The 18,270-nt window shown below is 49.0% G+C and overlaps 1 protein-coding gene across 1 annotated transcript; it reads right to left on the minus strand.

Moving 5' to 3' along the window:
• Nucleotides 1–5,449: 5,449 nt before the first annotated feature.
• BSX (brain specific homeobox) lies at nt 5,450–7,131 on the minus strand. The gene is made up of 3 exons (XM_075442611.1): nt 6,867–7,131; nt 5,846–6,042; nt 5,450–5,695 (listed from the first exon to the last, which is right to left on the minus strand). The coding sequence occupies exons 1-3, from the start codon at nt 7,129–7,131 to the stop codon at nt 5,450–5,452; spliced, it is 708 nt and encodes a 235-aa protein (XP_075298726.1).
• Nucleotides 7,132–18,270: the final 11,139 nt, after the last annotated feature.

Genomic DNA, 18,270 nt, shown 5'->3' on the forward strand with positions numbered 1-18,270 from the left:
TAGGAAGGCAAGGAATTTAAATAAGGAATAGGCCTTGAATTTTGCATTAAGTATTCAGGGAGAGATTGAGCTGGAGTAGAACCTGCCTGCCATAGTCCCATGGCTCCAGCGCAGCTATCACAGGGCGTGGTATTACTCTCCATGAGCACAGGCTGCCTTCACAGGGGCAGCAGTGTATTTCTGTACTCCACCCAGCACAACTGCTCAACACTTACTTGGTGGGCCCTTCCTAGTGCCGCCATTTCTTAGTATTTTAGATTCAGGAACCCTAGAAGCTGAGACCACCTTCAGTGGTGAAAGACCCGGGGTCAGTCCTGCTCAGGAGCAACGCTGCAGTAAAATCACCATCACATGTCTTTCAAAGGTAACTGAAGTCAGCTTCCCACCACCATCTCATAAAAGCTATGAACAGCTGGCTCACAGGCTGCTGACTCGGACAAAAACATACTGTTTCGTCAGTTAAAAACATTAAATAAGGTAGAGCCTAAAAGCCACGTTCCATCATTACATCTCTGAAGACAAACTATCAAAGATGAGGATTGTGAACCAGACGAGGTTATGTCTATCTCCTGCAGTCACTGGACACTTCAGATAGGCATGAACAGTGCAAACAGCCCACCAGCCAAGCATTTGATCATTCACCTCTCCTGTTAGGGATCAATTCTGAAGTAAATTATAATAGCACAAAGAATATGCCTATTATTATTATTATTATTATTTTGCATGTTGTGCAAACCTAAGCACTCTCTGCGTGAGAATACACAACACCGGAAAATACTGAGTCTTTACTTGAGGAAAGCAAGTTGAGTGGTCTCAGCAACAGCTGAAGAAAGTGAGTCACAGAATCTAGCACGCTTGCCTTTGCTCCTGGCATTTCAGAAACCTGTACCGTAGAGTTACCTCATTGTCATGAGTTAAAAGCCACTTCTTCCCTGAAAGACTATCTGTACCCTAACAGGTAGAAAAGGCACTGCAGTCCACCGCGGGATCACCCTTTCTTCCCTTTACCCCCACCTGCCTTTATCACCAAGCTCAATGCTCTGCTATGGCTGCATGAATACCGACTGTGTCACAGCTGCAGCCACCCCACGGCACTGCTCGCAACGGAGCTGGAAGCGTTTCATCTAAGTGTATTGCGCTACAGCAACAAGGTAAATCCAAGACAGAAATAAGCCACTTGTTAAGCCAAGTAAGACCACCCGAGCAGGAGTTTGCCATTAATTAAGGTGATGCCATTTGTTATTGTGACTAGAAGAGAGGAAGAACGAAGTCCTCAGTTCGGGAGGCTACAACACTCAGGAGTTCGCAGTGCTGTAGTCAGCATCCTCTCCGCATTCACCTACCCTTCCTCTGCCCCTTGGCATGGCCGACGCCTGCAGAACCTTCCCTTCGGAAAACCAGTGGAAAAAATCGCACTAAGTCCATCAGCCAGCAGAGAGAACGAGAGGCAGTTTCAGAACGGATTTTATACAACGCGCGCCATGCCTGCATTGCTTGCTGGACCTGGGCACAGGTTATTTACACCCTCACCAAGCGACAGCCCGTGGTACTTTCAGGGCTGGCACTACACACATGTTTAACAGCAGGACTTTGCAAAGGATTCGCTCTGCAACTGCCCGTACAGCCTGCAGATCTGATCTGCTTTTACACAGCTCTGGCCATAGAAGGAAAAAACTTGGGTTGGGACTGCTTTCCAGCCCCAGAGAAGGTAAAAATGTTACGGGCAGCAGACAGGAAAATGCTGAAAACCAAAGCAGAAAGCAAAGGTTCAGGATTTTATAAACCATTTTTTTATTCTCTGTAATGAAAACAACAAACATTTACCACTTAGGTGTTAAACTAAATTAACAGGAAACAATTTCATTTCAAAAACCCTCACAGAAGAGTTTTAACAAAAATCAATACTTCAGGGTATTTCTTGGAAAATGGGAAATCCACCGAGATTTCCTATTTCCAGCAGTTATTTCCTGCAAGCAATTTCCACCCCAGCATTTCCCAAAGACAAGTAAATATTTAAAAAATTACAAAAAAAAAAAGAGAGCCAGCTCTAAACAATCTCTCCCCTACTCCACAAGCTTCTTGGGGAGAGCAGCAAAGGGAGAGCAGGGAAAAGCAGTTATCACCGAATAAGGCAGGACACAGGGATAAAAACTCATTTCACTTGTTCCAAGAGAAAAGATCTCTGAAACAGACACCATGCCTCCCCAGCCCTCCCTTCTTCCCCAGACCCTCTCCGCTCTCCAAACACACGATAGCCTCTTCCCAAATGCTTGCCCAGACTGTCTAGAAACCGCAGCCTCCTGTCACCACCCCGCAGGTGCTGCCGCCCAGCCTGGACGGAGCAGCCCTCTGGGGCAGGGGAAGTCTCAGGCAGCGACTATTTCCTTCCTCTGTCTCAGTCTCAGGGGTTTTGGCCCTTGTTTGCACCAAGCTTTCTGGGATGAGCAGCCTGTCCCCAAAGCTGCCTCCTGTCACCTGCACGGCTCGGTGCACACCACCTCAGCATCTGGGCTGGGACGGGGATATCTCTGGGGTTGGGTGGTTCAGTCTGCGTGGATTTGTCGCTGAGGTTGCCAGCGACCAGTGGCTTTGGTTATAAACATGACTGTAATTTTAAATGTTTTCCAGGGTGCCTAGAACCGCAGACAGGTGAAGAGAGGTGGGTGTGGATTTTATTTTATTTTCTTGATCAGCACAAATACTTTGGGAAGAAGAAAGTTCGTGTAGTGGCAGGGGAGAGGCAGCAGAGACTCGAGTGCCATTTGACTCCTGTTCTGACCCTTCCTCATAGACTTGGCATGTCCTAAGTGTGATAATGCTGGCAGCAGAAAGGGGAACGGGCTCTTTGTCACACCTCTGTGCCCCAGAGAAACGGTGGCACCTCACTGCTGAAGCGGTGCTGCAAACACGGCCCTGCCCCGGAGACGGAGGTGGGGATACCTGGGGGTTCCAGCTGCCCCAACCTCACCTGCTGCCTTCTGCAGAGCTGTCTGGGGTGCAGCACAGTAAAAGGTCCTGTGCTGCAGAGCCCACTCCTGGACATGTTCCCAGTGCCTGCACCTGAATCCCTGCATCCTTCCCTCCCTCCAGAACCACCATCAGACTGCAAATCATCGCCAGCCCACCCCAGGCCCTGCTGCTGCAGTGCAGATGAGCACCAGCTTCTGAGGTGCTTGGTGCGGTGGGAAAGCGCTTGGTTACACGGCATCTGGTCAGGCTCCTCGATCTGCGCTGGGAGGGCACCGGCCAGCACCGCCATTTCCCTGACATCCACTGGATGCCTTGCACAAGAGCAGTGTAAATGCACAGAGGAGGAAAATATTGCTTTTGTATGCTTGGCCCAAAAACTTCCATCTCTTGTGCATCTTAATCTTCTCTTTTTACTTTCTCCTGCCTTTTTTCTTTGTAGCTCAGAGTATGTTTACACACTTTTGTCTCTAGTAATAATAGGAGAGAATGAACAATTCTTTGCACAAGTAAAAGGAATCATGCACAAATGTAAAGAAGCAGGATTTTCAATCTCCCTTTTCATTCAGGTACAATTTTTTTAAAATGTTACATCTTTAGACTTGCTCCCAACGTCCTCTCTCACTAACACAAAGGGATTTCTCTTGTGTTCCTCTAAACACTTTCCTGCCCAATGCCACTGCCAAAGGCAAGTCCTCCTGCGTGACTGATGCGAAGCCACTGACCCCGCAGCGGAGCGCGATTGGCCAGGCCGGCTCCCAGACAGACAGACGTCCGTACCGCACCGCACGCTGCGGCACACAGCACCTGGCCCCGGGAGCGGCAGAAAAAAAAAAAAAATCATCATGTGAATATCCCAGCAGAGCTTCTCTTTTACATCACTTTTAATAGTTAGTAATGAAATGCGCACTCGGGGGGGCTGACAACCAGTACAGAGCAAACGAACAAAATACTTGGTGGGCGACTGAGTACGGACGCAGGTGAACGACGGATCGAATGGTTTTCAAGACCTTTTCCATCACCTCCCTGCCTACGGCCGGGTAGGTGTTGGGAGCAGGGAGAGCAGAGCTGGGAGAAGCGTTTCCAGCCAGCGGCGCGGCGATGGGAAGTGACCCACCGTACCCTGCGCCCGGCTCTCCCCCGTGCTCCGGATCACACCAAGGCTTCAGGAGGCAAGCGGCTGGGTCTGCCTTCTGGTTTATAATTTTTAGGGAGGTGGGGGGAACCGTAGCAAAATCTGTTGATGAAAATGATTGTTCTGGAAGTATTTATAATAACACCATGTAAAAGACAAGTAGCCATTTTCTGGACAAATGGTTGGGTATTGGGTACTTTCCCCCTCACCCAGCGTGTGATCTTTATTATTTTACATGTGAAAAACGTAAAGGGAAACCCACGAAAAGGAATCAAACATACACATTTAAGTCATCTATATTTTATATATCAAACAGGGACACATTTTCCTTCACAAAACCGCACGTCCCGTAATCCAAAATGCCCTGAAAGTGCTAATGACACCAGACAACCAAATTAACTTCCCGTTAAAGAAAAAAAAAAATAAATTAACGGGGGAAAAAAAATTTCAACGCCCTAAGGAGGCACCGACATGCCAGCGGGTGGCGGGGGCAGCGGGGGGTGCGCAGCCCCCCCGCGGTTTTACCCCGGCAAGCCCCAGCCCTGCCCTGGGGATGCGGAGCCTCCGCCGCGCTCCCCGCGCGTCTGCCAGCCGGCAGCTCAGCCCGGAGAGAAAGGAAAAAAAATATAATAATAATGAATAATCTTAATTTACCTGGAAATTAAACCCATTTCCCCGGCAGGAAGATAAAGGCAAAGCGAGCGCGGGCGGCGACTGCTCGATCCGACTGCGATGCGGGGCTCGGAGAGCGGGGGGGAGGGGGGGGGGGGGCGAGCCGAAGGTGGGACCAGCTCTGGGGCTCTTTGGGAGGACAAGACGAGTATCCGGGAGGCGATTCGCACCTGGAAGCTGTGAGGGAATCAGGCTGCTCAGGCAGGTGGTTCTCCAAGCTGCAGACAATCTCTGTTCCTGGCTGGGATAGCGCTTGCCCCGCAGCCCTGGCAGGATCGGGTTATTCGCGATGCTTCCCCCGGTCGGAATTAAATGAGCGCTCATTTTGGTCTTACCCGTTTCTTTGGAGGGCGTTTCTATGACTTTTTCTGTCCCTTGGTTTGTTTCGGTAGTACAGGCGTGTCCTGGAAGCTCAGCCCGGAGGCACGGCGCCGGGCAGGGAGCGGCGGGGCCGGGGGGGGATGCCGCACAGCCGGGGGGAGCGGAGAACAGCCCAGCGTTTAGCAGGGAAGGGGAAACTTCAAGGAGACTCGCCCTTTTTTTTTTTCCTCTTCCCCCCCCCCCCCCCCCCCCCCGACAAAGCTCAGGCTCCCCCCGCATCAACACCCCCTTCCAGAGCCGCGCTCCCCCCCTTCCCTCTGGGCTCCGGGCTGGGGCCAAGCCGCCCCGGCGCTCCTAGAGGCGGTGGGGACCGGCGCAGAGGTCCCCCTCCTCCAGGACGTCCACCTCGTCCTCGGGGTCCTGCAGCAGGAAGGGGCCGGGGGGGCCCTTGCGGGGGTCGGCGCCGGCCGGCTCGGGCGGCTCGGGCTCGGGGGAGCTCTGCTCCCGGTTCTCCTCCCCGCCCGGGGGCTTGGGGTCGTCCTGGGTTTTCCGCAGCTGCTTTTTGTGTTTCATCCGCCGGTTCTGGAACCAGGTTTTCACCTGGGGAGAGCAGGAGGAGAGAGGGAAAGGAAAAAGGAAGGGAAAATTAAAAAACCGCTATTAAAAAGCAGGTGGGGATGCTGCATGGGATCGGCGGGGGGGGTGGGACGGGTGCCAGACCCCTTCCCGGCGGGGTGGTCCCCGCGGTACCTGGGTCTCGGAGAGGCTGAGGGCTGTGGCCAGCTCCACCCGCTCGGGCGTGGAGAGGTAGCGTTGGATCTCAAACCTCTTCTCCAGGCCGGAGAGCTGCGAGTCGGAGAAAACGGTGCGGGCTTTGCGGCGGCGGCAGTGCTTCCCCGGCAGCTCGGCGTGAGCGTGGTGCTGGAAGAGGGCTGGCACCGGCACTCCTGGGGGGGACACGGCCGGGGGTCGCGCAGGGATCCGGAGCTGCCCGGGGGCTGCTGCCTTCCGCGCCCCCCGGGTGGGCTGCAGCGGCTCGGCGGCGGGCCCTCCCCCTGCCGCTTTTATTTTTATATTTTTCGTTTATTTCGTTTTCGGGATCGTTTTAGTGGGCTGGTTTTGGGGGTCTCATTGCTCTGAAAACACGGGGCTTCTCAAAGCGCTTCGCCTCTGCTGAACTCCCCCCAGCAAGGCACAAGCAGCCCGGGCAGCCTTCCCACACACCCCCCCCCCCCGCCTCCCGGCAATTAAACCACAACGAAACGGGCGCGGAAAAATTAGGGGGGACCCTGTGAAAGGTTGGGGGGAGAGGGGTCCTCCGCGGCCGGCCCGGCTGCACGGCTCGGAAAGTTTGGAGGGGGCGTTCGCTTCCAGAGCCGGGAACGGGCCCGGGCAGGGCTGAGCGCGGACCCCCCCGGGGAGCGGAGCCGGCACAGCCCCGGCAGTGCTGCGAAAGCGAAGCCCGGAGCCCACCTGGAGGGACAACGCAAGGAAAAGGAAACGTTACCGGTCAAAAAAAAAAAAAAAAAAAAAAAATAATAATAATAAAAATAAATAGCGGCGAAGAGGTGGGAGAGGGAAGCCTTCAAGATCTGGATGCCAAGCTGCAGCGCGGCGGGCTCCTTCCCCCGGTAACGAAGCCGGGCCGGGGGCTGCGCCGCGGAGAAGGGGGCGCCGGGGGCGGCTGGCGGCTCCCGCCCGGGGGGGTCGACTTCGGCTTGGGGGGCTGCGGGCTCTCCTCCGGCTCCCCCCCGCGAAGGGCTGCGCTTACCCGAGGCGGTGAGGAAGTAGGGGTGGTGGTGATGCTCCGGCTTGTGCAGGGCGGGGTGCGGGTGAGGCGCCAGGAGGGTCGGCGCTGGCATCAGCGGGTACCCATAGTCCAAGAGCGGGACGCGGGAGGCCAAGGAGCCGGGGAAGTGCTCGGGGGGCACCTCCCGCAAGGGCTTGGGCTTGTGCAGCAGGATGTCCTCGATGAAGAAGGAAGTGGGCCGGGGCGCCGAGACGGGGTGCACGGGCGAGGTGAAGTTGAGGTTCATGGCGGCCGCGCTCCCCCTCGGGCAGCGGGGAAGGGAGCGAGCGGGGTGAGCGCTGGCTGCCGGGGGAGAGCGGGCAACCGGCCGCGCCTCCGCGGGCCGGAGATAACGAATAAAACCAGCAATAATAAATAAATATCAAGAGAAAAAAAAAACCGCAGCAAAAATAAACAGCAATAATTACAAAAAAGAAAAAGTGTGGATATCTATGCCCGCAGGCAGAAGCGGACGCGGTGAGGCGGGCGGGCTGCGCTGCGCGGGGAGCTGCGCGCCTTTGAGGCGCGGGGGGAAGGGGCTCTCCCGCGAGCCAATGGCGATCGCCCGGGCGGGGGGACGGGCCCGCCGGGCCACCCCAACCGCGCAGCGGGCGCGCAGCGGGCGCGGAGAGGCGCAGCTCCCCCCCCCCCCCGCCGCGCAGCGCCCCGAGGAGCGCGGCGGCCCCGGCCGCAGCGAGCGGGTCCCCCCCCCCCCCTTTTTTTTCTTTTAAAGGGAAAAAAATAAATAAAATAAAATAAAATAAAATAAAATAAAATAAAATCTCGTCGCTTTCCCGAGCTATCACCCCGCCGGGGCTCTGTGCCCCTCCACTCCCCGTTCAGCGTTGCGCCAACGCTGCTCCCTTTTTTCGGTCTTTCCTCTGTTTGTGCTCCCTCCCCCTAATCTGTAACATTCATTTCCCTCGAGTCGATTTGCTAAAATGAGGGTGATACACCACATCATAGCCGAGATAATTTCGGTTCGCATCTCGGAAAATTGCTCTAATTATTGATGTTAAACTCGGGGAAATTAAAAGAAGGCACTTCTCCTTCATCTCCCGATTTTCAGCTCTAATTTGTTGAAATCGAGTTGTCATCACAATTCCAATCACTACCGTTAATAGTAAAAGTGTTCTAATAGAGCCAGAATTCGCGCAACCCATGCTATTAGGTAATTAAGAAAGATGTTAGAAAGGCAAGTGCTAATCCTCGGGCACACGGACAGCGTTTCCATCTGATCCAGCAGGTAGAACAAATTAATTACGAGAATCAATTAGTCCTAAAAGTACAGTTCTCGGGGCGGTGTAAGCCGCGTCTTCCATATGGATGAGCTGGTAAACGGTAAACAGATGAGGAATAAACCTTTCAAAGACCAGAAACGGCAGCCGCCCGGCTCTAACGCCCGGACCCCGGCGCGATCCCGCCTGGGCGCGGGCGGCCGCTCCCCCCGCGGCAGGGCAGTGCGTGTCCCAGCCACGCACACGCCGCGGGAAAAACCTGCTGGAGCATCCCCTCCTGGAACGCCCACCTCGGCATCAGCCCGGGACTTTGGCGGGGCGGGGGGTGGAGGTAAAAATACAACAGGGTTAGAACTTTCCCTGAGGAGCAAATAAGCAAACGAATGAAGAGTGATGAAAGGGGTCTAATACCCGACCTGTTAACGGAGGGAGCGCGGCCGGGGGTGGGTAAGCAGCTTGACTGGCCATTTCATCAGCTGAGATTGCTTCTCCGGGAAGGCTGGGGCTTTACTCATCGCTGTTGGGGGGTGTGTGTGTGTGTATATTTATATATTTATATATATTTATATATACAAAAATATATATATATATATAGTTATATATATATAGTATATTTATATATAGTTATGTATAGTTATATATATTTATATATATATATTTAAAGCAGATCTGAAAGAGTAAAAACTTGTTGCTCCAGCCATACTGGGTCACAGCTTTAGGACTCAGGCAGGAGCTTGCTTGCCTGGCAGCCACATCGAGAAGGGCTGCTCTTCGGAGCCCCTCTTTCTTTTGGGTACAGCTGGGAAGGGGGGAATGGGGCGGCTGTTTGGAGCCCCTCTTTATTTTGAGTACAGCTGGTAATGGGGAAATGGGGCCGCTCTTCGGAGCCTCTCTTGATTTTGGGTACAGCTGGGAAGGGGGGAATGGGGCCCTTGAATTATCAAGCAATAACCCCCCATCTGCGGAGAAGCCCCCCGAAAGGAAGGGAACCCCCAGGAAAGGAGGGACCTCTGCACTGAGGTCCTCACACCGAGAGATTTTTTAAATTTAACATTTTGTGGCTTTTTGTGGCAGGAAGGGGGTGCCAGGTGCTTCTCACCATTGTAGGCTTTGTCGGCAGGGTGGCCTCTTTGCCCTGCAAGCCTGTTTTTCCCCTTTTGGCCCTCTTCTGCAGGTCCCCACGGTGATGGGCACCCAGCAGTACGGATCACATCCCGGGACCCCCAAACACTCCCAGCCCTGGCTGCACCCTCGGTCCTCCCTGAGGACCAGCCCCCAGATCACAGATTAGCCCTTTTTTCTGGCTGGCCACACACACGCACACAAGCAGAGTCCAATGTATTTTTGCACACACACACGATTCTGTTTGCTGCCAAATTCATGGGTGAGTCAGGTCAGGTTTTCAAAGGGACCCTCTGTAGCCTTCTCTCAATGGAGCGGGGTCCCCTGTTGAGATGGTCCCACAGCTTTCCCCCAGACTTGGCAGAAACTGCCCCAAACCTGGTGAGAAGCTGAGGTCTCACTGGACTGAGGGACACGTCTAGCAGAGAAAACGAGAGGGCCTGGGGTCAGTGCAAGGTGGGGAGAAGCAGCAGGTTTGGCTGTTTTACTCACTGTGTGTTTCTCTTCCCATGGAGGGGGGACCAGAACTGCCCCTCGACGCTGTGCTCCTGCATCCAGACCTCTAGAGGCACGTGTCTGTGAGCCCAGGTAGCCACACTACTGTGGGGTTTGTTTGTTGTTTCTTCAGTAAAATAAAATTATTTCTACAGGCTCAAAGAGCTTTATCAATGTTGCTGGTAGCAATGAACACACGTCCCCTCCCCACATGTATATACATACACCCACCTTTAATGATTTAATAACATACACGATACACACACTCTTTGCTTACATAAACACCAGTTGTCATTACTCGCACACTTAAGATCATTTGAAGGTATTAAGGGGAAATTTTGCCCTGGAAAAGAGAAATTTATTTGACTTAAAATCTAGGGGGTCATTTAAAAGGTCGGTGCCGCTAGACTGATGTTAGTAGCTTTATTTCAGTATGTTGCATTAGGGATAAATTTGGTGCCGTTTGAAAATACATGCACTTACCTTCCCGGGGCTCTTGAAGAGGTAAGGTAGCTTGGGAGCCCAGCCTTTTCATGCCTTTCAAGACAAATCCACTCAAAAAGGAAGGGTTAAATTAAAAACAGACAGCCTTGATATGATCAAAATGGGAGCCTGGCTGCAGGAAAGAGGTCTGAAGAGCTCAGTTTGAGTAGTCACACACGAAACGTAGAGAGAGGTCTTTTGAACACAAAGCGTGGCTTAATGGAGAATGTTCCATGCATGACGCTTCAGGCAAAACCGCTCCCCACCCTGAAGGAGCAGGGTACCTCTGCCTGGAGGCTCACTGGGTGCTGCTGGCGAGAGGCAAAAACACTTCTACGTTTCGCTGCAGCCACTTTCCTCACCTACATCCCGTCTGCCTTTGCCTGTGTCTACCCTTTCTCCACAGGTCTCCGAAACCCACCTCACCCGGCTCCCAACCCTGCCTCCTACCACCCTGCAAACTCACCGTGGAAAATCGCGGCTCCCAGGAGCAGTGATGCTGTGATCGTGATGAGGGATTTTATAAATTCAGCTTAACTGCCATGACATACAGGCAGCGGCGGGAAGCCCCTTTAGCACTAAGTTAGGTCTGCACTAGCAGCTTCCACTGGCACGTCAGTGTTGCCACAGATAATATTTTAACGTTGGCAGCACTCTAGCACACCTTGGCACCGCTCAGGTTCCAGGAGGGCTCGATGGATGGGCTCTGAGGTTAAGCTCTGCCTAAAACAACAGGTCCTAGCAGGTTGTCTCAGGATGGATAGTGCGAACAGCAGGGCTGAGGGAGGGTGGGAGGGGAAAGGAAGTTTAAGAGAAGAGTTTACCACCTTACCAGGTTGATGGCAGCACCAGGAGAAGATCCAGCCAGGTCTTCTAAGGCTTGTAACTCTGCCACCCCTTGGTTTTTGCCGCCTCAAATGTATGTTGTCCTGCAGCCCACGGACTGGTACTCTCCTTCCTTTGTGGCCGAGAGGAAGAGAAGACAGGAGAATGAGAAATGAAGAAGTAATTGGCCTGTTAATTTTACTCCAAGACAACAAACACCCAGGTTAAAAGCTGGGTCTGTGTTATTCTGACAGGGTCGCTGACTCTACCCACAAATATCACGGTAATTTCAGGGCTACAGTTTTAGGTAAAAAGCACGGGGGGATGGAATTGTTGCTGATGAGAAGGGACCACGTTAAGAAGTGACTGAGACAGGAAGGTACTCTGGAGGCTTGCATCCCTACCAATAACTGCAAGAATTTTGAGGATAAAAAGAGATATGGCATCACGGACAGGCAAAATAGAATTTACAGAGTAAAAGCTTAGACTGTACCCTCCTTACATGACTCCCAAACCCAACTATCTCTGCATGGCCTCAGGTTTCATTCCTAAGTCCAGAATTTTATCTCTGTACTGAAAATTTGCCTCATTAGCTGATAATCCTAAGAATTTTCTGAAGGCAGGGTACTTACAAACAGAGAATGAAAGTATTAACATCAACAGTTTTGGTGTAAAGGCGTCCCCTAAAATACTGACTCTTACTAATGAAGACCTAGGATCTTTTTAACTATCTAGTAATTGTGTTCAACTTCAGCAGGGTTATCTGTACTGTCCCAAAACACAGCGAGATTATTCCTTCTCTTTCTTTCTTTCTTTCTTTTTTGGAATGAATCACAAATTGGGAGGCAGGCTTAGAAGTTTCCCTGGGACCTGCTTTCAATTAGTCTTCTCTTCATTTGGTTACATATCAATTCTTCCTCATCGTGTGACCGACCTGTGGGCATTGCTTACTCCCTTGAGGCGAAGGTGATTATTTCACCCAAGACCATCTGTACTTTGGGATCTCCGCTAATCCTTTGCTCTCAAAAATCCATTCTTACTGCTGTTGTCACTGCTTTGCTGTTGCCTTTAGCGCATTAATGCTTATTTGTTTTCTTTCATTCCAGCTGTGTAACTATCATCTGCACAACTCAACATTTTGATTCACTTTTTTGCACTAATGAGTCAGAACCTCCCTTGTTTCCCTAATTTCATGACGTATGAACCTTGTATGTCCTTGCTTTTAACCTTCGGGACAGGATAATCCTGCTTTTCCCTTTATTACCCATTCAACTTTTGTTTTACTCCCATTGTTTTCCTACTGCTCTTTGTGCTTTTCCTCTGATTATTTGTCATACTCTTTCTGCAGCTCCAGGTTCCTCATGAAAACCTCGTATGCCTTTTCTACTTAGAGGAATACTTTGAATACGTAATCCCTGAGTCCAATCTCAGGCTGGAGTTACTTAAATAAAAAACCAATGGAGCATACAAATCTAAATGACGCAAATACTTTGATTCTTTTCAATTCCACTCTTTACTTTCTGACTTTTAAGTGTATCGTTTTGAAGCCTTAAAAATAAAAAGCACACAAATTATGCACTCCAAGGTCAGAGGAAGCTATTATGACCACCCAGTCTGACATCCTGAATCACACGAGCCTGAGTTTCAGCCAGTGACTCCTGTATCAAACTCAGAAAAAGCATCCAACCTAAGCAGCCTGTGGAATAAGAATACCAGCTTTCTAACTCTTTAAATTATGTGTGATATATCACAACATATACATAGGAAATACGTGTTTATAAATAGGGTGAATGAGCAGCTGTCATCTCTAGAGCTCTAGCAAGCCTCTCCATTCTCCTGTATTTATGTTTTGACTAGCTCCATTGAGAATCTGTGATTATTTACAAACTCTACACTAAGCTTTTGTAAATATGATTCAGCCTTCGGTTAAAAGGTCAATCTCTACTAGAAAGTAGATTTTACAAATCACTTAGGACAAGCCTCAGCACGCTGGCTTAGTTCTACCTCCTAGCTCAAACACACAAATTGTCGTCTCACCTTACGGTGCGGCAGGAGATGCACACAAACGCCACGTCTGCCATACATCTCTCACACCATGCGTGTCACCTGCACAGCGATGGCCACAAACTGGTGCTGCCTCAGCCGATCATTTTGTCAAAAGAAAATGAATCATTCTTTATCGAAAGACAATTAAACATTTTTCTTTCATGTTTGCTCCAAACAGATTGCAAAACTAGTTGGACCTAGTTTACAGAAAAGATAACCTTTTTGATGATCAAAGGAAGAGATTGGTTCCATTACTTGCATTAGTCAGAGTTGCCTGTGCTGTGGCCTTCAGAATAAAGGGAGAAATGTACTTTAGAAAGATCTGAGTAACACGCTTTACTCAAAACATTTTTGTATTATATTGCTTCTTGACTGTTTCAGCTTACTCTGTATCTGTGCACTTTATTTTAAGCACTCCAGAAGTGGATGACAGGTCTGGGGGAAAAAGATAGAATCTGGTCAGCATCTCGCAAATGCATTTTCAAATAATGCTTTAAAATTGGAAATTACATTTTGAAATGGTATTTTGTACATTTCCAAGGATGAGGTATTCAAATAGCGATATGATGTAATACAATATTGTCTAATGCTGAAAACACTTTCTCACATTTGTCAATGTTACTTTTAAACAGAAATATTAACATGCTCTAGGTCATCTGAAACAGGTAATGGTGCAGACGGATGCCTCATAATAAATTAGTAAGATAGTATCTGCATGATTTTTCCACACTTCAAAAAATAAACTCAATTTATTTAGTTCAGCAATATTTGATTCAGTCCAGCTATTCTTTGGTATTTCTGATCTTTTATTTTAATATGATTTCCTGCTGAAAAAAATGAAGCTTGTACATCCCCCTCTAACTCTCCTCTTTCCCCTTACCATGGCAAGGTTTTAACAGAGCAGCCAATTTCAGTCAAATGAGCTGGACAATTTGCAGTCTCAAACATACACTCTCCCAAAATGTTTTATAGGGAAGTGGCTGAGCAGAAAGCAGTAACTTCACTCCTGCAGCATGAGTCTGACCTGTGAGGCTGGAGGACCCACGCAGGCTCTCAGTCACTGACCCCTCGCTCCCCCAAACCCCAACTGCCTCCTATGGCCTGCTCTAGAAAAAGCGAATGCACAAAAATGAGATACGATGAGGATTATAACAGTTTCAGCAGTAGGTGAGAGCAATCCAACTGACTTCAAAGCTGAACATGGTTTCTAATGTGGGAAGAAATCAGGGATCCCCTTCCAGCCATTCCCCGCAGCCGAAGTGCAGGCACCTAAGGCAGCTGACAGGCTCCCTCTTCAGCGACTGGGAAAAGCCAGGCTCCTCCGGGCATCGGGGACGTCCGGTCAGCGCCTGTTCAGGCAACAGGACAGCGCTGTAGGATCATCTTTCATTATGCATTAAGGTCTGTAGGTGCTCCTAGGAGGAATGCAAACTTTCTGACAAATGTAACGACTACGGGATCGGGTTTGCATCTTGTGTATTTTGTGTATGGGCTAAACACACCCTAGACACCAAAAATATCTGACAAGTTTTTCAAGGCTTCCTCGTTTTGAAGAAAAATCATACATACGGAGCTTGGCTGTTTTTTTAGCACAAAAGAAGCATGATGGACAACCGCACAGACTTGGAAACACGCCACAATTTCTTACTTACAGAATGCACAAAGTTGATTTTTTTGGTCTTGGCTTACCTTCCACCCAGCTAGTGTTTTCAGTAACGAGTTATGTTGTTTCCTATTTCACAAATACGTTATCTGCTCAGCAAAGCTAATGTTAGAAACAATCAATGCAACGTAATCACAAGGCTCACCAATGCAATGAAAGTATTTGTTCTCTGCCAGAATTTGCTTTTGTTTTCTTTTGACTTCAGGGGGATCAAGACTTGGCATTCAACAGCCTGCAGCCGTCCTCGCAAATTAGTTTGCCATTTGTTATTATACACGGAAAATTAAACCCAGAAGTCCAACAGGTCAAGAGCTATAAGCTTGAACGGAGGAAAACAGCAGCACAATTATGGGAAACAACATATCATACAAAACGTCCTCAAAGCTAAGGGGGTATTTTAGCACATTATAAGCTTGCACGTCTTTCTAACAGGGTCCCAAATAAGAGACGTGTGTGTGCACACTTGTGTGTCTGCCTGTCTGTGCATTTCTGTCCAACGGAGATCAGCACTTGAGTCTCAAAATAAGTACAAAAAGGAGAATTTTCCAGTTTGCATCCTCTGGCAAATGCAACTTCCCTCCCAACACACATTAAATTCATTTAGCCTAGTGCATTTTTAATAGACATTATTCATCTATTACCTTAATGAGCTTGTGGTGAAAGCATATTGCCTCCCAATTTTAACAAAAGCAGTCTAATATTGCTGCAGCTTTTCCCCCTTTTGCCTTCTAAGGCAGCAGCACGGAGGGGGGAAGAAAAAAAGCTATAGAGACAGATAAGGTTTTTATTCTGTGTCACAACACTACATTAAGAATAAAACCTTCCACTTAAACACTTAAATGAAAACATCGAGAAACTAATTTACCATTTGTAACCACATGATTTAAGTAGGAGCAGCTTTAATTTTCTTCCCATTTTCCTCATATTCAATGTGAGCCCACATTAGATTTCACTGGCTCAAATCACAACACTTAAAGCCACTTTCATTTTCTTTTTGATTAAATAATTGAAATTCCTGTCACTGCCTGCACTTTACTAGCACACAAATTTTATGTGTAAAGATAAATACTCTTTCTTTCTCCCTTCCATGCCTGTAGGCTTTTTTTTTCTTTTTTTTTTTTCCCCCCAGTTTAATCTTAAAAGCAGGCAAGGTTTAGTTTATTGATGGTTCCATAAAATGGATCAGTACTCCATTCACCTATTTCGTGGAATTATACCGCTCTCATTAAGTGATTGTTTGGAGAAATTATAGAAAGCCATCTTCTCTAATTTAGCTGTCATCATTGTAAGGTTATTGCTATCCAGTCCTAAAAGGACAGGAAGCCTAGTTACTCGTGTGCTGTCCCCGCTCCCACACACACATTCATTAATGTCTGAAGCCTTGATTTTTATTGAAGTATTTGTTTCAATTAGGGTAACAAGTTTTATTAATGCTCCCTAATAAGTTACTCTGACAAAATTCAAGACACTTTCCATTGTGGCCTGGTGAATGGCCCAGTCAATAAGCAACATCCATTGGCACTGCCTGTAACGAGCGGTGGCCCCAAGCGCGGCTGCCAGCTCAGGGGAGGAACACCCACGAGACTCACCCACCCAACACGTCTGGCAGGGCTGCAGCAAAGCCTGCTGCCATTGCTTCTGCTTTGCACCTCCAGCTGCGGGAGAGAACTGCCATCCTTTAAAACGCGCCTCTAAGGGCTCCTACCTACCGGTGAGCACGCTGAAGAGGCTGGTGGCAGCTTGCTGGCTTCATCCCACCTGGTCTTGGGCCATAAGGGTGGACAGTTGTCACATCCCCAGGGGACAGGGAGGGTGGAGGTGCCCGAGCCAGGCAGTTTCATGAACCCTGGGCTTCATTATCTTTTCTGCCTTAGAATTTGGAGCAAGTGACCCTGCACAAGCCACTTTGGTCTGGGTTCTCTGACTGATGGAGTGGTCTAACTCTGATTTACAGGATTTAGATCTGCATACCTTGGTATCTCTGTGCTTCGTTTCCTTATATATGAAGCATATATCTATATATCTATATATCTATATATCTATATATCTATATATCTATATATCTATATATCTGTCTCGTGGGTGCTCTGTACTTTTCAGCATCAGCCTCACGATTTAACTCAGCTCTTTTTTATGGCTACTAACTGCGGAGATTTGACACAAAATAAGAGGTATCGCCTGAAGACCACAGCAAAAGACCTACAAAAGGCATTTAAGGGACTCTGGAGTCCCCGTTACTTCCTTTATCTAAAAGACAAAGGCTCATATAAAACTTCTTGTTTCCACACTTGGCCCTGCTGCTTTAATCTGCTTTCCTCAGGCATCAGGTTCCCCTGATCAGGAGGTATTACAGGGTCATGAAGCATGCGGGAGAGGAGTGAGGCTGTTGCCCCGAAGAGGGATAGGGGATATAGAGGTAAATCGATAAGGAACTGGATTTCCACGAACAACCAGCTTCCATAAGAAATGCACATTATGTTTCCCAGCAAGAACAATTTTGCCATTGCATTGCTGTGAGTTCTCTCCTAATCTGACACTTTGATTTTTCCTGGGCGATGCTTACAAAGTGTAGAGGCCCTTACAGCATCATGCAGGAGAAGTAGCTACCAGGAGGGGTCATGAGGTGCAGGAAGATTTCTTCCACTTCTGCAGCAGCACAAATAAGAAGGGCAACGTGTGTTGCCTCTAGAGTGTGCTTTTCACTGATGTGAAATAACACAGAGCATGAACAGACATGGCCTGAAATGGCAACGGGCGGTGTGGGTGTACCTGTATCACCCAGCTGAGCACAACAGGAGCTCGGAGAGCCACAACCGCTGCCAAGAACAGGAGTGCCTGCAGCGCTTACAAATGAAGACAGAAATTAGAGTGCGAGTCTAAAACAAGACAGATTATAAGACTGGCAAAGATCAGAGTAACAGAACTGCTCAAATAATGTTCCAGCCATGCAAATAGCTTTGTATGAAGTCGGACTGGGAGCCAGCTCAAGAGTTCCCCTAGTCCATCTCCCTGTCCCAAACGCGCCCTGCACTTCCCACCTGGAAAGGGACAGGTCTGACAGCCTGGCTGCTGAATTCCTCTCTGATTCCCACGATCACCATGATTTCTAGATGCTCTATATCAGCAATGCCAACCTAATCAGAAGTTTCATTCCTCAGCACACAGCAACACGCTCCTATTTTCTTAGAAGGAAAAGTCAGGACATTTGTGCAATTCCCACAGAACAGCAATATCTCACTGCTGACCTCATATCCCCACCAGTGACAGCTTTGCATTTTTTATAGAGTTCTTTGAGAAAATGTTTGTGAGCTTCAAAAGGTGCCCAGGTTTTCTAACTGTATCTGCTGAGGCAGTGAAAGACACTGCCTTCTGCTGCCAGCCTGGCCAAGCTCATCTCATACACCATCAGGAAAAATGATGAAGGCAACTTTCACTTTCATATAACACGTCACCCCTGTCACGCAATTTAGAAATCTTCCTGACAGTGTTGAATATGCATTTGCTAATGAGGGGA

The sequence above is a fragment of the Opisthocomus hoazin genome, chromosome 24, assembly GCF_030867145.1.
Source record: "Opisthocomus hoazin isolate bOpiHoa1 chromosome 24, bOpiHoa1.hap1, whole genome shotgun sequence".
Taxonomy (NCBI): Eukaryota; Metazoa; Chordata; class Aves; order Opisthocomiformes; family Opisthocomidae; genus Opisthocomus; species Opisthocomus hoazin.

Excerpts from the sequence above, each read along its gene's own strand:
- BSX (XM_075442611.1), bottom strand. The coding sequence starts at position 7,131 with ATGAACCTCAACTTCACCTCGCCCGTGCACCCCGTCTCGGCGCCCCGG. Across the intron at positions 6,043-6,866 it reads CTACTTCCTCACCGCCTCGG|GAGTGCCGGTGCCAGCCCTC; the intron begins GTAAGCGCAGCC and ends TGTCCCCCCCAG. Across the intron at positions 5,696-5,845 it reads TCAGCCTCTCCGAGACCCAG|GTGAAAACCTGGTTCCAGAA; the intron begins GTACCGCGGGGA and ends TGCTCTCCCCAG.